This window comes from Rhododendron vialii, chromosome 6a (genome assembly GCF_030253575.1).
Source record: "Rhododendron vialii isolate Sample 1 chromosome 6a, ASM3025357v1".
NCBI lineage: Eukaryota > Viridiplantae > Streptophyta > Magnoliopsida > Ericales > Ericaceae > Rhododendron > Rhododendron vialii.
Window position 1 is genome coordinate 33,943,591 of NC_080562.1, and position 15,679 is coordinate 33,959,269.

Consider the following 15,679-nt stretch of genomic DNA (forward strand, 5'->3'; position numbering starts at 1 on the left):
GATTCTGTTATGTTGTTGTTTTACTCAACGAAATCTGTGAAGCAAATAATTCAAATCATTGAAACGAGACCGAAGCAGACCCCAATCGCCCCGAACAAAACGGTGTTGTAATGTCTCAAAGGGCAAAAATTATACTATGCCCTTGGGGCATGGCCATGTGGTACCTCAGGGGCTCTCTGCATCACACAAATATGTACAGGCCGCATATTTGTATGGTACAGAGAGCCCTTGAGGCACGGCATGGCCGTGCCTTAGAGGCATGGAATAATCTCTCCTCAAAGGGACAGCACCATCCCCAATTCACAGGAGAGCGTGGAAAATCGAACGTTCAATTGTTGGGACCCACGGCCGGACTAAACGGGGATCGATCTTTTTGCAGTGGGCCCCACCCCCAGCCGTTGGGTTGCAATTGATCGTTTAGATGTCGCTTTCAAAGTTTACCACTCAACCAATCAGAAAAAGTTCCACAGCTGCATGCATAAATTAAATTAAATAAAATTCCCATAAATAAAACTACTATACGGAAAAACCAAAATAAAAAGGTCTTCCCTCTCGCGATTGAATACGACGCCATAGCTTCGGAGCGCAATTGCACTAGTACTACTTTTCCGAGTTTCACCCAAACCGATCCGATCTCCCATTTCACAATTAGGGTTTTGCCAATCCTTGGAACGAAGAGAGCGATCGAATGTCCTCCTCAGAGCCGATCTCCGGCGACGGAGGAGAGGATCGAGAACTGGCCGATGTCCACGTGGCGGAACTGGTCGCGGTGTCGACGGACGAATCTAGTCCTGATTCAATTCTACAGGAGCAAATAGCCCCTCTGTTGGCCCCATTGGAGAAGCCTAAGATCAACATCTTCGCCATCTCCTACCCCAGACGGAAACCAAACAGGGTATACTCCTTAAGCTGGCTTTCTATCTACGTGTTTGAGTGACTGTCAGTGATTTAGATGAGAATGTGTCTTGAGCTATAACTCATTCAACAACCCCAATTGGTTGGTCAACGCAACGCGTTGTACTTAGGGTTTGCTACCTCCTAGTTCTCTGGTTCGAAATCTCCCAGGGGGTATTTAACTCTTACGGGTCAGTCCATATGGGACTTTTGTACTGGCTTTAATTGCGCCCCCACTAGTCGACTTTTTTCGAGGTGCGTGTAAGTTGACCCATCCGAGTTATAAAGAAACTAGTCAACTCTGTTTCTAAAAGATAAACCACTACGAGAAGATTGCAATTTTTGGATCAGAAAATAAAGTACTTCTCTGCATGATTTTTTAAATTCCTTGATACCTAGTTCTTTAATTTGGTGTCAAAAAATTTTTAAAATCATGCAGGGAAGTACATTTTTTTTAAAATCCAAAATTGCACGTCGTTTTGTAGTGGACTCTCTACTAGGAATGGAGGGAGTATAACTGGTGTAAGTACTATTTCGAGTGATTGGTTATGTTGTTGTAAGGTTGATTTAAGCTCTGTGTTTAAGAAACATAATGAAATAGAGATGCTGCAATGACCGGCATCTTGTGAAAGCTGAATCGGAAGATTTTTTTCTTGTTAAACTGTTACTGGCAATGCATTTAACAGCTTAAGGTGAGAGACAGGAAACTTCTGCACAAACACGTGCAGGTTTAAATAGTCAGGTGGCAGTGAGGTTTGTACACATGATCTATGCTTACACATAACATGTTGAATTTTGGATAGAGAAAGATAGGAAGGAACAATCGAAGAAAGTTAAAGGACAACAATTAACGTGATTCAGCCCATCTTGCCATCTTGTCCTTCGTCCGCACTCAAAGCCTCAATGGGCTACATCTTTCATTCAAGTTGATAGTTCGTATAGAACAAACACCGCCTATATAATGCTAGAATACAATCACATGAGTCTTGGAGTAAGTATGGCATACATAGATCATGGAAATAATCGCAAAATTTGACTGAAGCAAGGATTATAAGATTCAATTGAACCAAGATTCATGGAATTTGCCCATGATCTTATCTTATACTTTCTTAATATTTGACTTTGTTTTGAAATAGATTATACGATCACAGAGTGAGCAAAGACATTTTTGAGCTAGATGGAACCCCTCAAGTTTTTTGCCAGAGTGCCATCCTGAATGCATCTGAATGTGATCCCCTTTGGGCATAACCAAATTCACTCTGGCTAGAGTGGGAGTAAGGAACATTTGGGGTGATCATGTTTCCCTCTCCTAACCTAGTCCCATCCTCGTTGCACAACCATATTCTTGAGATAAGGGAGTGTGGGGCCATTTAGTCCCTCCCCATGTGGTCCCTTCATTCCAATTCTTTATTCCACTCTAACCACATAGAGAATAGGTAATCATATGGTAGGTGTAATCCCATCCATAATTTCATGGACCCCGCATGCCCCCTCTATCCCCCTTCGTAATCCCCAATCTTCAATCGTCCCCAATGATAATCCAGCAATCAAATGTATTCTTTGTCTTTGGCGAGGTCTCTTTTAGTCAACTTCGTGAGTCAGTCTGATGCAAAAATGGAGAAAGTATTTTAGGTACATTACTACATTGTTGTCCATTTGCAGGATCAAGTTATAAGATTACCGGAATCAGAGATCTCACTTTTTACACAATTCTTCACATGGGCATGGAGCGGATCAAGGTATTCTGGTCTACTATGCATGGCCCTCTCATCTACTATCTACTGTATCATGGAAGTTCTTTCCGATATTTTTTCTGGTTAGTACACTATTCACTTGGAAGTTTGCTGCTATAATTTGTTGTTCTGTTTACACATCATAATTTGGATATCTTAGTCGCAAAAGAGAATGAAACAAATTTCAGCTATAAACTGTGGAACCATATCTTAGTTTAGGTTATAGGGACTGCTGGATGATGTTCCTCTACTTGCTCTAAGACTAGATAAAGCTGGAAAACATGATGTGATCTCCCTGTGCATTAAAGTTGGAGTTGAAACTGAATATGATATTATTGAGTAGACGTAAAGAAAGAGGGACTGAGAATAGTTTCTGTGGTTGTTATAGTTTTTTAAAAAGCATTCCATGATACATCTAATTCTTGGATAAATATGTTGAAAGAGCTTGTGTTTGTCACATTCTCCTTTCCAATTTATTAATTTAATCTAGCTAGGCTATTGATTTATTCTTTTGGAACTAATATTAAGTACAAATAAAGCTTATCTCACTTTTTTGATGAGTAAGTTGAATAACATTCTAACAGAAAGTTGAGAAGATGTCCAGGTAAACAAACGAAAGTTGCTTTAAGGTCCTACCCATGCGACTCCATTTTCTTGTGTGGCAAATTGAGTTGCGTATCTTAGGGTTGAGTTTAGCATCCAGACAATGGATGCACAAAATTATTGAATTATTGCCTTGCTGTAATTTGCAAAGATATGTGACAAAGAGGACGTCTTGAGCTTTGTCTTGAGGTTTTTCCTCTGTTGCCTTATAGGAGGTTCATGGTCATATGCTATGTTGACAGGCTGGGATATTCCATAATGACGTCACGATGTTCTAAGTTTTAGGGAAAGGAGAAATATGCAGAAGCACAAGCGATAATTTGAATGATAGTGACCTATTGAATTTGATGTATGCAAACAGGGGGTAATGCTTAATATCTCCGCCCTCTGGAGTTCATAGTCTGGTGTTCTCCTTTGGCCTCCAAAAGTGGCTATGGGAAAACTCATTCCAGGAGTAAATCAATTAATGTGTACTTTCTTAGTTTCTTTCAACCTGTTGATCCTTTTGATAGTGAAACTTGTCTGCACTCTAAATACTGAAGTTCTATTGGACAGTAGGGACGCTTTAGTTTTTTACTGAAAAAGATACACTATATGCTGTATTGACCAGGGAGAATTATCTTGCTATCTTGACGTTTATAAGAATTTTGTCTTTCCTTTGTTAGATGAATCTATCTCTTCTCCAGAAGCTTAAAACTTTGATGCAAAAAAAAAAAAAGTGACCAAGGTCTAGAATTGTGTCTCAACTTTTTTCCTATAGGCATTTGGTATCTTCCCATCTAGTATGTGGTTAGCAAAATATCTTACTGTCATCCACCAAGTAATATTTATTATGTTTTGCAATGGCAGTGCAAGCAATACCTCTTTTTGAGATAACAACTACAAGATGTACAATTATTGCGATATTGTCATTTATGTGGCTGAGAAGGAGTGGACAGCCAATATTTGGGCAAACAAACAGGAACCTTTTGGTTTCAAGAGCTCTTGTAGGATACCTGTCATTGTTGAGTTTTGTTTATTGGTATGTTCTACAACTCTTGCCTACTCTACAGCATGATAACTGCTATTTTTGTCTCCCCAATTTTATGAAATGCTTTTATATAGTTGGGGGCCATTGCTTGTCCTGTTCTTTACTGTCAAATGGGAAAGTAATATAAGGCAACGTTACCGAATATGCGAGATAACTTTAAGGTCGGAAATTCAGCCAATGTATCGTAAAAGTAACCAAATTCTGCCAATTAATAGGATATCTTACTAATCTTAGCCCTTTGTTAAACTTTTGTGATCATACTAGTAAGTTACCATGTTTATAGCATATCAGCTTGCCATTTTAAAAATAAGTTCTGACTGGGTAACACATACTGTGGAACTCTTTAAGCATACTTGGCCAAGCTACGTATACCACGATTAGTGAATTATTCTCTCTGCAATTAGCTTTGTTAGTGCTGTCCCATTGCGTAAATCTCAATTCATTATTTGGAACCTTGTGTGGTGTTGTCTCTTAACCACTTATTCAGATAGTTTCAGCTCCATCTTAAAAGAAAAAGAAAAAGCAAAAGAAAAATGTATGCATGCTATTTCACTGATCTTAACAAAACAAGATGACAAATCTGTATTCTGTGTTCCTAAAAGAGTGTGAAGTGCAAACAAAATGTGAAGCAAATCTGCAGAACATAAGTCTCGAGACAGTTAAAGTTTTGAGAACTGAAAATTATTTTGTCCAGCTGATTTCATTGTCTATGTTTGAGCCTAAATTTTTCTCTCATCTCTTTTCCTTTATTTGATTATGTGTACTAGTAGCTTACCATTATTTAGTGGCCATTTTGCAACATTAGTCTCCTATATATATGCTGTATGTGTATTTTTCCATCTCTCTTTCTTGAATAAGTATGTTGTATTAAAAAGGCAATAAAAAATGTGCATCGATGAATATGACTAAAAGGAACAGAAACAGCAAAAGCCACCATCTATGCTTCTTGGACATTGATTTTTCTGAATATGCGAACCTTAGTTGAACGAAACGGGGGCGGGGGTGGGATCGGGGGCAGAGGTGGGGGAGTGGAGGATCATAGAAGCTCCTCGTTTGGGAGCGCCAGCGGAAGCGTTTAGGAATAATATAGACAAATAAATATGAAACAGAAGAAAATGTTGTAATTTGTAATTCCTATCCATTGCAAATTTTCTTTTAGGGGATATAAATAAGTTTCATGTTTATAATTAGTACTTGAGCAGATTTGGGTAGATATTTTTCTGGTACCTTAGAGTTACTTTTGGGATTTATATGCCTAAGAGGTTCTATCTTAGTTGGGAGCGGGTTCCTTTCTCGATGGGAGCGAGGTTCGAGGAGAATCTGACTTGGGAGTGCGGGAGCAAGGTTCTGAGGTGGATTCGCCACCTTGATAGGAGGTTCCTGCAACTAAGAATTGCGAACCGTGCTGCGCACTTGACACTTTGTAAGAATGTGAGATTTGTGGCTGTTATGTGTAGTTAGACATGATCCAAACAGATTAGTCAGATAACTAGTCAAGTAAGTGTATTATATATCTAGGGTCTGTGATAAAACTTCTATTTATGCACAGAAAAAGACTTAGTATTTCAGTTTTTAAACATTTTAATCACCGTGTGAGGCACTTAACACTTGGGTAGGGTATGTGTCCAAGACGCATAATTAGACGTTAATGCAGCAAATAAGTAGTTGATTACTTGATTGTGTTATGTAATTCTAAGACACAAACTTCATGTTGCCCTTACAGAATTAAAGAAGTATGTGAGCAATATGAAATCTAGTTGTATCGCAGTTTCATTGACACCAGAATGTGATGAATCTGGTGCTTAGGCACATCCGAGCTGGACACCTGTACTCTGTAAGACAGGTTGGCACCCTTAGCACTCCCATGACAAGAATGTAGAAGAATGATAATTTGCAAATAATAAAGTGAAGATGGAATGAATGAGTAAAAGAATCTCAAGCCTATGTCTTGACGTCTGCACATTTTAAAGTATTGTTGATTCATCTGCTCCAACATGTACATCAAGCGTGACTATTTGACCGGGTTCAATTTAAGCCAAGATCAGAAAAGTAGAAAGTTCCTGACAGCAATCCTTAACCACCTTACAATGGCCTAACTGGGACTCACTCTCTTCTACCTTCCTACGCACAACAATATAAAGCTACTGCCCAAATTAAGAAACCCCCTTGACCTCCGAACGCTCTTCCAATAAAAGATCTTTGTGAATTCTTCCTCTCTGAACAAGATAAGAGCGTTGAATTGCCCCCTTTATTCTTGCATTTCTCGTCAGATTAAAGCCTCATTTATAAGCTCACTCCCAAGCCCCAAACCCCTGCTCAACTGAAATAGGCCCATGATACTATCGAGTCATTATGCGATATAAACAAAGACATTCTTATGTTGCCAGAATCCTCATCTGCCTGAAAATGTTCTAGGGCAATGGGATAACCCCCACACCATTATGCCAAAAGTGGACCTACTCTGTCCATTCCCCACTACGGAGCTCAATTCTTAAAAAAGTCAACATTTCTATTTTCCTTTCCAAGCGTTATTAGATTTGACCATTTAACCTCCTTCCCTTCCTCTGGCCCAAACATGTAAACTTCCTCCCAAAACCACAGGGTTCGGAAGGCTACCTTTACGACCACTTCATCTGAGTCCTTGGGCTCTTCTTCAAGCCCCAACTGGGATGAAGGATTCAATATCGAGGTTACCATACGGCTCCCTTGGTAAGAGCTCTTGGGAGTCATTGTCCTATTGCCCCTCCTATCTTTGGAAACGATGTCTTGTTCAATTGCATAAAATGATAAATACATTAGTAATCCACCACGGTAAAGTTCCTTGTATAACAGTTCTTTCTTCCAATTTTCTCCTTTCCTCTATCTCTTTCCTGCTAGGCACATGTGGGGTTGGGGGCAGGTGCTTTGTGAGTTGGAATATCTTGTTTTGGTTTGTCTTCGTTTTGGATTTTTTTCTCGTTTGACGGTTTGTGCTGCATACCATCTTTTAATGCCCTTGCAATGGTTTGTTTGTAGCTTTATTTGGAACTTGATATAGTGTAACCAGTAACTCTTTATCTCCAGCATTCAGAGGTTACCACTGTCCCAGGCCGTTATATTGAGCTTTACAACTCCAATCATGGCGTCCCTTGCAGCAAGAGTTATCTTGCGTGAAAAGTTGAAAATTGCGGAAATAGGAGGTATATATTTTGCACCATTAATAGGTTGTACTACATGTTAAAACATAGAATCTGAGAGCAGCTTTGTGTAATCAGCACATAAGTTCATATGCGTGGCCCCAAATTTAATGTAAACAAGATAGCTGCCAACTGGAATAATTGAAACTTAATATGGGGCCACTTTCTAGGAGTTCAATCCCTGACAAGTGACAGCCAGCCATACAGTTTTCTTCTGAATTTTTTGTTATCAATCTTTCTGTTCGAGCCCGTATATCTTAGACTTAGATTAGATTATGCCGTAGATGAATAACATCATGTTTGTTAGAGAATAGTGACTTTTTTGCCATGCAAAGAAGTGCAAGGTCATTGTGTCCAGCTTTATCAACTATTTTTTAAAACCATATGTTTATTTCTTTGGGGTGAGGGTGGGATAAATGATTGGAAAACTTGGGGGATTGGAGGTATTTATTATGCCCTTCTGGACTTGAGTCCCTTCCCCACCCGTAAATGTCCTCCCTTTCTGTCATACCTCCTTACCCCTAGATATCTTTCTCACTGCTCAGAAAATGAGATATGGATAGTATACTTATTTGCTCAACCTTCATATGTTTCTCAGGTCTTGCTTGCAGTTTCTTCGGTGTGCTCTTCATTTTCCGGCCAATGACTACCACACAAGGTACAGAAGTGAGTTAATGAACCCTCTACCCTAAATAGTTGGATCCGATGCCTAAGGTTTTTACGAAATCCATAGTATGGAACATCCATTCAATTCTCTGTTCTTTTTTCATGTAGTGAGTCTTGGTCGGCATTTCCTGTATCTGATCATCGTCAATGTTTTATCTGTTTATCTACATTTATTTTTGTTTGATGCCATGCATTTCATGCTTTTCTCTCTTTCTGCACAAAGGAAATTGAACGATTATTACATGTATTACCTGGTCATCTTGTAGTGTTATCGTATGTGACTTTACTTTGAAAAACATGACAAAATTTGATGCCATGTAAACAACAATATGATGAGGTTCAATACTGACTCCTAAATTGAAGTCATCTAGTGGACAATGATTACATCTATTACCTGGTCATCTCGTAATGTTATCTTATGTGACTGTACTTTGCAAAACATGAGAAAATTTGATGCGTTGTAGGCAACAATCAGACGAGGTTCAAAACTGACTCCTAAATTAAATTCATCTAGCGGACGGGATTTAGATGTTCTCTTCGTGCCCTCATGACCTTGTTTCATCTATATTTTGTAAATTTGATGTTTGTACCGTACAGGTAAAACTAGCTCCATCAATATAAACTGCTTATGAATTAAATGTACTTTCAGTGAAGAGCCCCCATCCCCCACCCTCCCAAATCAAAAAACACTAATCCCCAACCCGAAAGAAGAAACATTAGTTTGTCAGCATGAACTCAATTTCTTGACATGTTCAATTTTAGAGGACTGTTGTAATCCGTATGGGTGATTTTGAATTTGGTTGAGATTATACAAAATTCAAGGTGCAGTCTTGTTCTCTCTAAATCTCTCTTTTTATAAACACGCACACGGACAGGCACTTGTAATCCTGTTATTACATATGTGTGCTTTTATTTTCCAGTCTAGTTTGCTACATTCTAACAGAAAGTTCAGACGACGCTCTGCCTTACCTTTCGTCCACATGCACCCTTGTGCTATGGTTTTCCTTTTTGTGGACCCTATTTATAGTTTATGCATAGCAGTCAGTGTCGCACACTTCCCTATGAGATTTGCTGCTAAGTCCTACTTATAAGTTATAACTAGGCTATATGCCTATATCCCATATTGATTACTTTACAGCTACTGTGATATTGAAGGCATAGGACTTGATGGGTGTTAAAAGTACATGATGGACAAGCAGAAAGAAAACCATATGGAATACTTTACAGCTACCGTGTATTGAAGGCATAGGACTTGATGGGTGTTAAAAGTACATGATGGACAAGCAGAAAGGAAAATTTTCATTCAATGGAAATAATGGCCTTTTTTGCATGATCTCTTTCCAAAATTCGTCATGTTTCTAGTTAACTTCCTGCAGGATGGCTGGCGAAAGCTGCAGAATTAACTGATTTGTCTGCTCAGGGAAGCCATCATATTTATGCAGTATTGATTGGTTTGTTTTCATCAATAACTGGTGGAATCAGCTACTGTCTCATAAGGGCAGGAGCAAAGGCATCTGATCAACCTGTGTAAGTCCATCATTAGCATGCTTCCTTCATCTTCAATATCAAGTTCCATGCATCCTATATGAGAAAGAAAAAGAAAAAATTTAGTTTGGGCTTCTAACAATGATCGCAGTAGTAGGCATATGAACATATGATAAAATTTCCTTTTGCTCTTTTATTGAAGCTAAAAATGATAGAAAGCGAGCAATATGAGTCAATATTCTTGTGCTTTTATCTTCTATTATTCTTTCTGCTACATTGCTGAAACTACTGCAATGGGAATTTGTAAGGGGATTATTTAGTACTTTGTTCATACGGTATTTGAAAAGGCCAAAATATAGGCTACTTCTATATTTTGCTGAGTACAATGAATTGCTCGTTTGTCTATGTGTTGTATAAGCAATTGTCAATATTGCTGTGAAATAATGAAGTCTTGTATTGTTATGTCAAGTATTTAGTTAAATTCTTTCAGTCATGTTTACCGAGCACACTTGCTGTCTTGTTTCAGGGTCACTGTCTTTTCATTTGGAATACTTGCAAGCCCGGCTTCAGTAATATGTACATTTGCCTTTGAGGTAAGTTCATGTCATGGTCAATGTAACCTAGTCAATGCAACGATAAGAACAGTGATATCAGCATAACTCTAGCTAGTTCACATTGTAACTAAACCAAACCAAACCGAGCCTTAGTTCCTATTGTAATTGATTGTGAATAATTGAACTTTCAGTTTGTTGACTTCAAAGAGGTTTCTGGAGGTATGAAATTGAATCATTGACTTAGTGGCCTTGACCGCTGCTGTCCTTTCATGAATTGTTTGGAGATATTATTGCCACCAATGAATGCCAAATATTCATAGCATTACCCCAATTTTAAAATGCATCTTTGGCTTTGTGTCGAGGTCACATATTTAGACCTCTAAGATAGATTATGGTTATGGACTCCCGTCGAATTTGAGCTACAAGATTTGATGATTAGTTGAATACATGATAGGAAACAATCTTTTCCGCCTGCACGTAAGTTGTCCAAATAAAACGCTAACTGAACAGTATCATTGAAAGTATTCCGGAGAAAATATCTTCCTTGCCTATGCGGAACTCTGTTGGGTTTGCAATCCTGATTCGGTTTAAGTTGCACTTCGCTGATTATTCGGGATTTGACCTTCCCGGCCAGGTCTCCTCCCTAAATTAGTCAGGGGTATTACAGTTTATTGATGATATAAATCGTAGGTTATAGATACTTGCTATACACAGTTGATGTAACTTGTACTCTCCATTCTTCATTTGATACATAGTGGAAACTTGTGTGAGCTCTGGAGGTTCTCAACTACATAATTGGGGAGCCACGTAAAAATCTTTGTGTCTTGCGTTTTCTGTTTTTGATTGTTCTTCGCACGTTGTGTTTGTTGGTTTGGCTGATTTCTCAATGAACTCATCCCAACAAATGAAAGCTAAATGTTAATAAATATTTCGTTCAAGCTGCGCAAAGCTCATCCAGAAAAATGCAAACTAAATAGTGTCCTTTTTGCCTAAATGTAACTCATCCGAGAAAATGGAAACTAAATGGTGCTACTGCAAAAAACTATGTGTATAACTGCTCCAAGCCTGATTTCTTCTTTGTTGAATAAACTACTGCTTACAGAACTACTATACGAGAGTCAAGGACTCAAGACTATCTTGGTCATTCTGATTGTTAATATTCTGGCACTTCTCAGGGCTGATTTCACTTCTTTCACGCAGGATATTGTGCTACCTAATGTTTATTCTTTCGTTCTTATGGTTGTCTTGGGCATAATGGCCTTCTTCGCAGAGGTATTGTGCTGATTTTATTTCTCAGTTACTTTTTGGAAGCTTTTGGGTGTCTGTTATGAATTTGTAAACATTTTATGAGAGCATGGGCCGGTATGTCTCTGATATTTCTGAGCATGTTTCAGCTGTATTTGGGTTTACGAGCACTTACTGCATTGCAGGTATTATTAGCACGTGGTCTTCAGCTTGAGAAAACCAGCAAAGTTGCAAATATTCAGTATGTTGAGGTATAGTTCATGTATGCAGCTGTATTTGTATTTACTGTGACATCATTTCATGAACAAGTTGTTTACATTATAGCAGAGAACAATTGCAAATTTTTGCACAGAAGCTCTCAAGTTAACCTATGGTCCATCTTGCTCCCTATGTGTTGACTTGGAAAGAAGAGATAAAGATGGGAGGGAAAGATTAAATTTGATGATTTCCTTTTATCAATACTAGATTAGAGGGATTAGTTATATATGAGGATAGCACCACAGGTTGCACCTCTCATGTTGCTTCTTTACAGAACTTCACTTATGATCTAAAGCTAATACAAACTTGTATGCCATTATAGCACCTAAACATGCCAAAAACACCTGAAACCTGTTTCCTGGTAGTTCCACATTTCTTAAAACATAAGCATTTCTGATTACGTAAATATTTAAGGGGAAGAATTCTGCAATTTGCTGCAAGAATACTCTCAGTTCTAGATGTGTATGATGTTCCTGAGGAAAGATATTCCCCTAATTATCCTTCAATCCATTGTTAGATGTTATTGTTTTTACATCACTGATGCATGAGATTGTTGCTGGGGTTTCACAATAATCTGGATGCCAAATGAGAGAATCAAGAGACTGTAAGATCTAATGGTCCCTTTGCTGGTATGCTTGTAGTGGTGATTGAATAAAGCTCATTGTCTTCGCTAGGGCCTGACGAATGATGTTGTTCTATATCTATGAATACATAGTTTGGCATTGAATGAATAAAAGCTTCCGTAATGCTTTATTTTATGGTGACTACAAGATCAGATCCTCGGGCCTGATACACCTCTTTTTAAACTATAAATGATCTCTGCATATCTTTTTTTGTGTTTCAGGCTGCCCTATCACAATTGTGGGGAATGGGTTTGCAAAGAATAGCTCCGTCCTTTGGCAGAGTTGTTGGTTGTTCTCTTATCTTGATTTCAGCATTTTGTACTATGTATATTGGTCCTGATAAAGACACCGAATGAAACATATCTGGGTATTGTGTTCCAACTATAACACACCCATTCTTTGTTGTATTCAACTTGCTTGTCTTCACAGTTTCCATAATTGTATCGATCGGTTTTGGTCTATTCATTGTGTTGTAATTGCAGTTATAGATACAGGCATACACATTACACTTCCTGTGTTTGAGTTTACATGAAAAAGAACCTATACAATTTTGAAAATCAGCATCACTGTGAAAATTCTTTGAGCAATTGCCTCTCTCTCTCTCTCTCTCTCTCTCTCTCTCTCTCTCTCTCTCTCTCTCTCTATTTGAGTTCAGTTTGAGAGCTGCTGAGCATTGCCGTTCCCTTTCTTGTATCGGTCTTCCTTCGTTTTTGCTGTTTGCTTTTCTCTTTTCTTTGTTTTTCTGGCTAGATTTATCTGTAGTTGTTGAGCACTTACTGATTCTACATCCCTTGTTAGAATTGCACCTGATATGTGCATTTGTATTGCTGGATTTGTTTAACTAGTGAATTTCTTGTCTTCTTGTTTATAAACTCATTTGGCATATCTTCTCCTATATACTTTACTAGATCATTATGGTGCAGTTTCGTTGTCACGTGATAGACTAGCCAATAGAAAAACTGCAATGAGACTTGGCGGAACCTCTTGTTTTTCATCAATCCCACCGCATACTAATGAATAACGTCAATTGCAATACGGTTGATAAACCGATTGCATGGTATTACCGATATAACTTGTCTATTATCCCACGCTGGGAAGTTGGGAGGACAAAATGAACCCTACAGTAACCCCAGTTGGTTGCTGAAAAGTTGAATACGAACTGGGAAGAAAAAAAGAAAAGAATAAATTCGTTATTCAGGTTTGGTCATCTGAAAGGGAGAAGGGGTTCAGATGGCTTTACTGTTATTCCAAACATGAATGTGCAAGGATAAGAAATGCTGCTATTAGCCTCAGCAAGTAGGCCAGTAAAGGGAGTTTCGAAATACACGCACCGCTCAGCTAAGATACATGTACAAAAACTGCTTTGTGTGTGTACTAAGAAATTATGTTTGCGTATTTTGAAGCTTCATACTGGACAAACTTCCAGCAGCTCTGACATTTGGAACGTTTGAGCCTTCGCGAGATTTGACCTTGTGATTTCTTGGTCAGCAATCCATTTGGTTGTTGTCTCATTCCCACTTGACCAAATCCCATGGGGTTTAAAAATATACGAAGTTTAGAGATATCGATGCCTCCTATTTTTGTACCCATTATAAAGTGTAAGAAAAATTGTACATAATGAGATACACACGATAAGTGTTTTTAGTTTTTTTTTTTTATGTAAACAAGTTAAATTTTACGAGATGAATGTTTGAAGATAAGACTGCCAAACTAGAAAATGCTTTTGAAACATGAAGAGACTTTCATTGAAATTCATTGTGCGGGTATAATTAGTACTTTTATTCTAAAATTAAAAGAAGATTGATATTTAATGGATGGTTTAAGTTTGGAGGATTCGTGATACTTAAGTGATGCTTTTGAAACCTTGTATTGTTCTGTTATTGTTTGATACTTTTTCTTGTTGATGAATTGATGAATGAGGATCAAAAAAAAAAAAAAAAATTGATGAATACTTATGTTTATAAATAAACATAACTTATTTAATCTCCATTTGGATCGTAAAAACTCATGCCTCATTTTTTTTATTAATTTTCGTTCTATGTCCTAAAAAAATCAGGGCCATACAGAATACCGTTGCAATTTTTTGCGGTAACCTGGTAAATGATTGACATTTGCAGATGGTAAGGGATTTGGGCAAAGACATTCTTATAGTAAGTCCAGACAGAATTTTCTAGCAAAATAATTTTGGCACAATAAGTAGTATTTTCGAAACTAAAGTGCATCTCAATATGTTCTTCATTGTATTCTGCTAGCCAGCTAGATTTTCTATGTGCATGCCACTGAGCATATATATGTTAAAAGGTGGCTCGAACATCGGTATTCAAGAAATCGCCATGGTTCGAAATTCACTTTTTAGCAAGATTCAATTGTTTGTCTTTAAAAGCACGATGCAATATAATCAAGATCAATTTAAAATTAATTATCTATTGTTAGTATTGATGTTGAGAGGAGGAGCCAAATTAGGCCAAGCTGTTAGGTGAGTAAACAAAAGCTAGATATATATTTCTTTATTTCATCTAGGCATTTTCTTACAAACACCTTGAATGCAACATAAAATTCCTAGAGTTCCGAATGCCTAAAAATATTTCAAACCGAAAAAAGAAACAATTACTAATGGGGTATAAAAAAGAAACAATTACTAATGGGGTATAAAAAAAAAACTAATGGTATATTTTTTAGATAACCGGATGTCTGAGCTAGCTTGCACACCACCTCGACTAATTTTGGGCCCCGAAGGTAACGACCGGACATAACTCCCAATGGCTCTAAGGTTTGGAATGTTTGACTTCCGTGAGAATGGATTTGATGCATATATTTATAGCATTAATTAATACACTACGTACTAATTAAGGATTAATTGATTGTTTAAGAAGATAAATGTTGTAATAGTTGGTTTAGTCTAAAAGTGCATTGAAAAGCGATCTTTTGGATTGTGGTTCTTGGAAGCTAAATAAAGTTATTCCAAATTCCAAATCTCACTTAAAAAATAAGATTTTGTCCTCTTCTTTTAGCATTTCTAAAGATATAAAGACACTAGGTTAATTATGACTTGTTTAAATCCAAACACCGTACCATGTGGTTGATAGAACCAATCTTTTGCTCATAACCCAACCCATCAACACCAACGAGGTATCTAATTCCATCGAGATGGTTTTCTTCTTCTCCTTGTTTAGTTTTGTGTTATATTCTTTTCCCATGGCAACTTTATGTTTGATGATATCACCTTTAACCTGATAATCAAACAATCTTTTTGTGTCTTTGTTTTTGTCCCTTTTCATGAGAACTTCTTTATTTGGAGGGTGTCCGGAGCTTATGCGCACTTCGAATAATTTATGGGAGACCTATTTAATCAGGGCAAAGCTCAGTCTAGATGCGCGGTTCTGTAAGAATTGATAGCTCCTAGGAGGCTTTA

At 37.7% G+C, this 15,679-nt stretch overlaps 1 protein-coding gene across 3 annotated transcripts; it reads left to right on the plus strand.

Annotated features, from left to right (window-relative positions):
• Positions 1-500: 500 nt before the first annotated feature.
• Positions 501-12,854, plus strand: LOC131330723 (uncharacterized). Of its 3 annotated transcripts, XM_058364401.1 has the most exons (11): positions 501-895; positions 2,557-2,710; positions 4,080-4,251; positions 4,335-4,421; positions 7,324-7,439; positions 8,035-8,094; positions 9,479-9,629; positions 10,114-10,180; positions 11,342-11,413; positions 11,572-11,637; positions 12,489-12,854. In XM_058364401.1, exons 1-11 carry the CDS (start codon positions 689-691, stop codon positions 12,621-12,623), a joined length of 1,287 nt encoding a protein of 428 aa, XP_058220384.1. In that variant the 5' UTR covers positions 501-688; the 3' UTR covers positions 12,624-12,854. The 3 variants fall into 3 exon arrangements, with proteins under 3 accessions (XP_058220384.1, XP_058220386.1, XP_058220385.1); XM_058364402.1 differs by lacking the exon at positions 4,335-4,421 and having other exon boundaries at positions 504-895; XM_058364403.1 differs by lacking the exons at positions 4,335-4,421; positions 7,324-7,439 and having other exon boundaries at positions 502-895; positions 8,035-8,102.
• Positions 12,855-15,679: the final 2,825 nt, after the last annotated feature.